This window comes from Zingiber officinale, chromosome 10B, assembly GCF_018446385.1.
Source record: "Zingiber officinale cultivar Zhangliang chromosome 10B, Zo_v1.1, whole genome shotgun sequence".
NCBI lineage: Eukaryota > Viridiplantae > Streptophyta > Magnoliopsida > Zingiberales > Zingiberaceae > Zingiber > Zingiber officinale.
In genome coordinates, this window is record NC_056005.1 from 70,192,053 (window position 1) to 70,201,999 (window position 9,947).

General features: G+C 35.0%; 1 protein-coding gene across 1 annotated transcript; it reads left to right on the top strand.

Moving 5' to 3' along the window:
• The first annotated feature begins 1,509 nt into the window (after positions 1–1,509).
• LOC122028825 (cyclic nucleotide-gated ion channel 17-like) lies at positions 1,510–7,605 on the top strand. The gene is made up of 7 exons (XM_042587755.1): positions 1,510–2,045; positions 2,440–2,941; positions 3,614–3,817; positions 3,949–4,253; positions 4,698–4,809; positions 5,916–6,152; positions 6,676–7,605. Exons 1-7 carry the CDS (start codon positions 1,990–1,992, stop codon positions 7,384–7,386), a joined length of 2,127 nt encoding a protein of 708 aa, XP_042443689.1. The 5' UTR covers positions 1,510–1,989; the 3' UTR covers positions 7,387–7,605.
• Positions 7,606–9,947: the final 2,342 nt, after the last annotated feature.

The following is a 9,947-nucleotide window of genomic DNA, read 5'->3' on the forward strand; positions in this document are numbered from 1 at the left end:
AAAATTTCTTAAAAAATTATTAAGTTTTTTTATTAATTTTATTTTATTATTTTTTCTAGTAATTAGATATTAAATTATAAAAATAAAAAAAAGTTAAAAGTATTTTGAAAATGATTTTTAAATTTTTATTACGTATTTTACAAATTTTTTATTAAAACTACAAAAATAAAAATAAAAATATGAAAAAAATTAGGAGATCATTATGGGGACAAAAAGCAAAAGGACATTCTTTTCTGGGTTAATTGAAGAAAAATTCCCAATCAAAACTTCAATTTTGTATATAGTTTTCATGCCTAAAAATTTTGTTTTCACTCCTTATACAAAGTTTTGTCTGTTTCAATTTTCTCATGCAAAAGTTATTACCTAATTGTCCTTATATTTTTTAGGTACAAAAATCCAAAATGAATATAAGTGCTCTTAAATTCAACATTTTAAACTAGAATCAAGTATATTTTTTATTAAAATTACTTCTTATATTTTCTAAGTATAAAACGTCCAAAAATGAATATAATTTCTACTAAATTCATTACTTTAAACTAGAATTGAGTATATTTTTTTTATCAAATTGAGCACGATTTTTTCCCCATTTAATATAATTTCTCCTAAATTTAGCATTATATAAAGAGAATCTAGTATATTTTTTATCCAATTGAGTATCATTTAAAGAAAATCTAGTATATTTTTCATCGGTGGAAAAAGAATTATGCTCAATTTGATAGAAAATATATTAAATTTTAATTTAATGTGCTGAATTTAAAAGAAATTACATTTATTTTTAAATTTTTTGTACATAAAAATATGAGGGGTAATTAGATAAATTAATATTCATTATATTTAATTAAGGAGTAAAAATAAAATTTTTTTAATATAAGAATTATATATAAAATTTAAGTTATGATTGAGGATTGCAGGTAAAGTTTACCTTCTTTTTATGATAATATTTAACGATAGCCTTTATATTTATTAATTACGTCCTTTAATAAAAATCGCATGACGTCCTTTAGAAAATGTGCTCCTTCGGAAAATATGGTTTTTTTTCTTTTTGCTAATTAATTTTACACAAATTGAATATTTGATTGATCATATTAAAAGAACCGTTGACCGAATATAGCCACCGTCAACTACTCGACTCAATCCTAATCTGCCACGTCCGTCAACGGATACCCTCGAGTACCATCGTTCCCATTGTTGCGTGGGACCTGCTGGCGTTTTTGAGCAGTGTGGACTAAGAGGGTATGATGCGGGTACCTCTTAAAGTAGTATCCCAAGCGTCCAGAGCGGTCCATAAGCCGTTGCCGTAGCCACCGGAAAAGTTTCACGGGAATCGTTACGTCTCAAACAGTAGAACGACTCTCACATGCCACGTGCCCTCCTCTACTTCACCACTGATGGCCACGTTCTCAATACTCACCTGCTTATTGGTCATACTGTGGAGGTCCCACTCATCCCCAAGCGTGTGGGACAGGTGAGCCAATAAAAGCACAAGCTCGGGGTAAATTAAGTAGCAGGCCTCGAGCAGCCCGTCGCATCCTTTCCGAGTTTTTGGATTCCCCTCCGCTGAACTCGGTCGACAGAATTCTGGCCGAAATCAACAAAAATTGAGCAAGAAAGGAGCCGTCTTGCGGCGATCGCGGAAATTCCAGTCGTCTCTTTCTGCTCGTGCTGGAGCCACGGTAGGGTACCAGGAGAGAAGTCTGAGCCTCTTCTTCTCTCGCCTTTAGCTTCTGGATTCGAGACGCTCCCTGAAAGATTCTCTCTTTGATGTTTTGGAGGTCCAGGCGATGGAAACATCCCGCCTTGGCGCCTACCCAAGGCCCAATTCAAGTGAGATCTAGTCTCGCTTGGACTTTTTCGCTTTGACTACTTCTGGGGTTAGCCGTCTGCGACCGATAAGGAAGACGCGGCGTTGTTGCCGTGGAGGCCAGTTGATGCCGCTGTCACATTTTGTAGATCCGCGGTGAGTTGGGTTCGCTTGGATTTGGGGCGGCTATGTTTGGGTCGAGGAGGGTAGACGACGAGACGGAGATTAAGGAGAGAACCGTAAGGTGAGTAGTTCTAGTAGAATCTTGTTTCTTGTGATCTCGACAATATTGATTGAAAAAAAGAGATATTTTTAATATGAACAATTCTGAAAAATAGCATAGTTAGATAGTTAGAACGGAACAATCTTTTTAAATAAAAAAATAAATTGACGAAGAAACGACTTTATATCCGTTAGTACCCTAGCTTATTAAGAATAATTTGCTGGAATATTTCGGATTATTCTTGATAGTATTCAGAATTTCATATTGTCTAGACTAATTTTAGTTTTATAACTTTGTTCATGATTTCTTGCTATGTCGTTCCAGATTCAATCATGACGCCTTTTTTTTCGTTCTTTTCTGAATATTTTGATATCTATTTTCAAGGTTTCTTACCATAGACTGATCGGCTATACAGGTTTTATCCCGATGGGAAGCAAAACCCAGCAAAAACTACAAACCAGGGAATGAGGGCTGGTGGAAACTTATCCAGTAAAGGCAGTAGCTCCAACTCTTGGAAGTCCATAGTTTTTGCTGAAGATCATGAGCCTTGGAGCAAGCGCATATTTGACCCAGGGAGTACCATTGTGTTGAAATGGAATCGAATCTTCCTTATCTCATGCTTGCTTGCTCTGTTTATAGATCCCTTGTACTTCTATTTGCCCAAAGTGGAGACAGATAGCAACACTAGTTGTGTTAAGATGGATGACAACTTAAGTGTATCTGTAACCCTGTTGCGGTCACTAGCTGATCTATTTTACATACTTCACATAGTGATAAAATTTCGGACTGCATATGTGGCTCCAAGCTCAAGAGTCTTCGGAAGGGGGGAGCTTGTGATGGACCCTAAAAAGATTGCTAGGAGATATTTGAGATCTGATTTTATTATAGACCTAGCTGCTGCACTTCCCTTACCACAGGTTCGCCTTAACACTTCTTTCAAATTTGTTCTTGGAAATTTATGTGTGTCACTATACCTTTATTTATACAACCAAAACTAGTCTTGATTCATAGAAAGCTAGATATTTGGATAGCAATTCATTGCTTCACATTGCTAGTAAATCATTGAAAGATTTTATGATTTCAAGAGATAGACATAAGATATGTGATTGTAGTAAAAGTAACATTGAGATGGAGTTACGAGCAAGGTTTAATATTCAAAATATTCCATTATTTAGTTGTACATTGATTTTTTTTTCATGGTTAAACTTGGTTTGATCAGGTATGTATAATGTCAATAGCTACCTTCCATATGTGTACTTCCCTGAAAGATTTGTAGCACCACAATGACCTTGAAAAGAAAAGTATGTTCATTGTGATTACTGTAAAATACCTAGACATGTTCACAAAAAGTTGTTTGGAGTTAATTAATTATATGGTTAATTATTTGAGTAAGCTGTAAACATCTTTGATGAAGTTGATTTGACTTGGTGGCTTTCAATCCATTTGTTTTTTTTGTCTGTCAATCTAGTATGTTTATATACTTGGATGTATTGCAAACAGGAAACTTCACTTTCCATACAATTTACTGAAGCAAATTGTTTGGTTTGCCACTGTGGGATAACCATTTTCTGACCATTTTTTTCTTGTAGATTCTTGTCTGGTCAGCTGTCAAAAATTCAAGGGCTGACCATAACAACACTACCCTTGCTCTGATTGTTCTTGTACAATATATACCAAGGCTGTATCTCATATTTCCATTAAGTTATCAAATTGTTAAAGCTGATGGCGTTGTAACAAAGACTGCTTGGGCTGGTGCTGCATACAATCTACTACTCTACATGATTGCTAGTCATGTAAGTAACAAATATATTAATTTTTATCCCAGTAATTCTAATCATCCTTGTGATCATTGTATTTATGCTCTTTGTATGAAAGATCAAACTTGTTGTCTTTTTATTTTATTCTCTCTAACCAAGTTTTTCAGGTTATTGGAGCTTCATGGTATTTACTGTCAGCAGAACGGCAGATGACATGCTGGAAATCAGAATGCAGGAAAGAAAATAATGTGACATCTTGTAACACTAGATTTTTAGATTGCAGTTCTATAGATGAATCAGCGCGTCAGAATTGGGCTATTACTACTCAAGTGTTCAACAGCTGTGATCCTAATAACAACACTCCCAGTTTCCAGTATGGTATTTTCAAGAATGCATTAACCAATGGAGCTCTCTCTACTGAATTCATCAAAAAATACTTTTATTGTCTTTGGTGGGGTCTGCAAAACCTGAGGTATTATAAATACTTTCCAAACATATTGTCATAATGACAGTATAGTTTATTTAACGTTTCTCAGTATTGACTGGCACAGATTTGGATTTGTTTCTTCTCTTTTCTTTCATGTAAACATAATGTTCAGATCAAACTTCATCCTAACAGGACCAGGTATAGTGTCTTTAAAGATGTAGCACCATATGACTTAAATAAGTCATGCAGTACGAGTATTTTATAGAGTGGTACTCTGATATCTTAATTATATTGTTGTTAAGTTACTAGAATGTAATAGTTCATGGTCTCTTTTTGTCCCAGGATCACATTACCGTAAGACTCTGTTTACCTCATATATTGTTTGCTTAGTTAGAAAGTGAAAAAAAAAAAACAGAATCTTTTGCTTAATTTTTACCCTTTTTCTCATTTGTCAGCTTTATTTATTTATTTGTTCATTTGTTTTATCAGTTCCTATGGCCAGACTTTGACGACAAGCACTTTCGTTGGGGAGACATTATTTGCTATTCTGATTGCAATTCTCGGACTAGTTTTGTTTGCGCACTTGATTGGAAATATGCAGGTAGCATATTAAACTCTATCTATTACTATTTTCTTGAGTTAACCTTCAATTTCAAAAGCATAATCAAGCTGCATTTTTTGTGTGTGGAAAATGATAATAATAACAGGATTTACAAAATGATTTAGTTGATTAATCATGATGAATGTGATATTAATGGCCATTTCTATTTGATGTTTTTTTTTGTCTAGTAATATGAACTATTATATGTTTATCAAATTACCCTGGAACTTTTCTGTTATCACATCCTGCCTGCTTCTTATGTCAACTCAAGATTTATTCGCGGACACAAACTCCATTGCTACTGGTCCTGTAGAAGGGAGCTTAGTATAATTGCCTCTTGAGTTTATGTTATCCTTGTCGGGACATAACACAAGTGCTATTTCATCCAATACTTTGGTTTTATAAATGAGATATTTTAATTTGGTAGGCATCTTAAGCTTCTTAAGATTTACTAAGACCCAATGATAAATACTCTTCCCTTGCATTGCATTATGCCATATTGCATTTGCATAATAAGGTTAGATGATTTTGATGCAAATACAACTTCATGATGCTGCAAGTAAAAGATTTCATATATTTTCTTAGGATAAAAATCTGTGGCAAAGAGGTAACATTAGATCATGGATGCGTACTTCATCAATGTATGCACATTTTTCTTTAACAATGGTCATAGTGGATTACGAATTAGGGTCTAAACAAATGCACTCATGTTCTTCAAAGCATGAGCTAACCACTCACAGTATGTATCCTTCCACACAAGTCAAATTCATTCAAGTTCCTCGGAATCAATTTTGGCCCATTCTTTTTAGATTGCTGTGAATAACTTGGGGTGTCTTTCTTGGCTCTAGCTAATTTGATAGGAAGATACATATGTCTTGACAATACGAGTTCATTGTTCCGAGACTTTTGGCTCTCCTATGATAATTTTCAAGAGTTTCTTAATTCTTCTTACCTTGCTAAACTAAATTTGTCAATTTTGCTCTTTTATGGAACTTGTCTATTTGAAATGTAAATTTGCTGTATGACATAGTTTGTTCATATAATTTCCAAAGAGTTGTTTCCATAATAGATTCACTTTGTCTCCTTTCTTTGTTTCTGCACCAAAGACGTATCTACAATCCATAACTGTAAGACTTGAAGAGTGGAGATTGAAGCGGAGAGATACAGAAGAGTGGATGAGACATCGCCAACTTCCACATTATCTACGGGAAAGGGTTAGGCGGTTTGTTCAGTACAAGTGGCTTGCTACACGTGGAGTGGATGAAGAATCTATATTGCAGGCTTTACCTGCAGACCTTCGGCGAGATATTCAGCGTCACCTATGTTTGGACCTAGTCCGACGGGTAAACTTGCCTCATTTTATTCATCTAATTTGCAAACTTGTCTTAATAAACTTAAAATTAATTGCCGTGATACAAAATGCTGCCTCATTTTTTTTGTCTTAACATATGACAAGCTTTAACCTTACATGTCAAGAGTTCTTGAGCAATTTTTCTGCAACAAAATGGCATGACAAACAAGTTGAGGCAAACACGGTTTGCCGGTTTGGCGATGATGATCCCAGTAATAAGGCATCAGATTATGTAAATCTGGTGTCTCCTAAAGAATAGTTGCAATTAGTTCCTAGATGGAAATATCAATCAATAGAAGATTGTCAGATGATACTTAGACCTCTTATCAATTTGACATGAAACCCACATAATTTCGCCAAATTTTTAAACCGTTTTCTATTATCCTATTGATTCTATGTTTGTGTTGTTCACTTGTTTGTGCTATTGATCATAATGAAAACTCAAAAATTTTGCAGCCTTTATCAAAGTTCTAAGTCTTTGCTTATGATTTATTTTCTGCAATTCCAATTTGCAGGTGCCTTTTTTCTCTAAGATGGACGATCAACTTCTAGATGCCATATGTGAGCGTCTCGTGTCATCTTTAAGCACAGAAGGGACCTACATTGTACGAGAGGGTGACCCTGTCACTGAAATGCTTTTCATTATCCGTGGAAGATTGGAGAGCTCTACTACTAATGGAGGCAGAACTGGTTTCTTCAATTCCATAACACTAAGACCTGGTGATTTCTGCGGTGAGGAACTGCTAGCTTGGGCTCTTCTTCCAAAAGCTGCGGCCAACTTGCCTTCTTCCACGAGAACTGTGAGAGCCCTCATTGAGGTTGAGGCCTTTGCTTTGCGAGCTGAGGATCTCAAGTTCGTCGCCAGTCAATTCCGGCGTCTCCACAGCAGAAAGCTACAGCACACCTTCAGGTACTACTCCCATCACTGGAGAACATGGGGTGCTTGCTTCATTCAGGCATATTGGCGAAGGTACAGGCGGCGGAAGATGGCACATGATTTGAGCTTGAGGGAGTCATTCAACTCCCGAACAGATGAGCAAATTGCCGATGAGACCGTTCAAGAAGAACTCCATGGGTATTCTGCGAGTTCACAACCAACTCAAAATCTTGGGGTTCCACGGATTGCTACAACCGCTAGAAAGGGCGTTCACAAGAGCAAAGTCACAAGCATGCCCAAGTTACAGAAGCCAGATGAGCCTGACTTCTCTGCAGACCCTTCTTTTTAGTTAACATTCACAAAGCTACATAGCAGTTGGATTGTTAGAGGAAAGAGTTTATAGGACCTTGTAAATTAGTTATTTTGGGATACAAATATTTGTTGAAACCAATTTACACGTATCAATTATCTGTGTATATGGTTTTTTTCTGTGCTAAATCTAATTGTATTTGAAGTCCACTTGTGCCTCTTGTTGTAGTATGAAAATCTATTCATCTGGATGTGAACAGTAATTGTGAGTGATAACACTTGTTCTTCCTTCTGTAAAAACAGTTGATGTCTCTTTGCAATCAACATCAAATTTATTGTAGCTTGGTATCATTTTCTTTATGACACCCTCTAGGACTAGGATATGCTTCTCAAATAACAAAATCTACCTAATAGTTAAATCCTAACCTACAATCTTCAGTTTTGGTGTTCCCACATACTATATTGCTCGATGCACTACATCAAAGGCACACCTAGATTAAGTTGTATTACCAAACCATTAAAATCACATGATCAAACTCAGCCACAAGGGAACCGCCATTTCTCGGACTCTTTTCATCTCTAAGGTAGCCTGACTCGAGAGTGCAAGAATTTATGGTATTCCTGGATTGAGAAGAAGCTAGAGTTAGGGAGAGCTTTGGGTTTTTATTTCCTTAATGTACATTAAGTTATTGTCTTATTACTCTCTAACTTACTTAAATGATTGCAAAATATATATAAAAAAAGAAGATATTAATGTTGGGATAATAATTCATCCCATGGGGTTGGGTTTAACCATGATGTTTTAATATATCGACAATATATCTTATGTTAAGTGTGTATTTGAAGTGATGCATCAAGCATAAAGATTGGAAGATCAAGCAATGGGAAGGAATGTTCAAATTGAGTGAGGAGTTCTAAACTCAAAGATGGTCATTGAGCTTGGAGAAAGACACTTCAAGACATGTGACCTCTTTTGTGGTCAATTGATGTAATCTTGGGTTTGTGTCTAAGGTGAAAAATATAATGATGTGTTGGCTTCCATGGTAGAAATTTAACTAACCAAGGCTTGTGTGTTATGAATCCTTGAGATGTTCAAAAGGGTGTTTGATAGATTGTCATGGGGTTTGGCATTAACCTTTATGCGTTGGAGGTTCATACAAACCAAGACGAAACTTGTAAATTATCATTGAACTAGATTAAACCCAACATGGATCTACCAAACAAGTTTTTTTTGGTTGAACAACGTGCTTAGTCAACCAAATATTTATGTTTAGTTGACTAAAGTTGAGCTAAATTAGAACATTTTAATTTTGGACATATGAATAGAATGTTTCTATTCAAGATTAGTTAACTAAATAACTTTGATCAATCAACTAATTAATAGTGGCATAATATATTAAATAGTCATTTTTACTCTACTGAATAATGTACAATTAGAATTCTAATATTCAAATAAGCATGATCAATTTAATAGAGTGATTATTTAAATCGAATGAATGAAGAAGTCTAGAATGTAAATATTGAGCCAAAGATAAATAAGCTCTTGCAAAGCTTTTGGATACTCTTCTCTTCTAAAGAAGTTTAAAGTTTCATTGCATTATTTCAATCGAATAAAGTGAGTCTTATGTTCAACTTTGTTTTTACTTCTAGGGGAAATCTAGAAGTCTATATCAATTTGTCTTGTAATAGTAGGCTTGGAGGTTTCTAGAAGAGAGATGAGCACATTTCATTACAAAAAATTTCAGGATTACCGACGGAAATATCCGTCAGTACAAGGCCTTACCGATGGAAATATCCGTCGGTACAAGGCCTTACCGACGGATTTCCGACAGAAAATAATCGGTTGCGAGGATATGCGTCGGAACCTATTTTCCCAACGAAAATAAAAATTTCGTCGGTAATATACTGACGGAATTATAATCCCGTCGGTAAACCCCGCTGGATAGCTGCCACCAAGTTTTCCGATGGAAATATAACTTTCGTTGGAGCCAGGGGACTCTGTATCGAAAAAATACCGGTCTTGTATCGTAAACTACCGACGGAATTGGTATTTCCATCGGTGATTTTCGACGGAAATACCAATTCCGTAGCTAATTTCCGACGGAAATAGCGTTTCCGTTGGAAATTTACGATACGAAAGTACCGACGGAATACAATTTCCGTCGATATTCCATCATAAAATAAAAAAAATGGCAACACTTATTTGTATTTTCATTCAACCATGTATACAAATTATATATCCATATAAAACCATCACAATCAATGGTATTTCATACATATAAACATCATATTATACAATCCATACACACAATCATATTTTACATATACTAACAATTCATACAATCACAGTTTCCAAATCCTAACTAACCATATATAGATACAAACAAACTAACACAATCCATACATATAGAAACAAACACTCCATACATATAGAAACAAACATAATATAAACAAAGCATCTATATATATATATATCACAATATTTTCGTGCTCAAATATATAAATCCATATCATGATAACAAATATTCCAAAAATAACTAATAGTGTAAGATCCTGCAAAAAGTAAAATACAATAAATTATGATGAGATTGATATCGATGT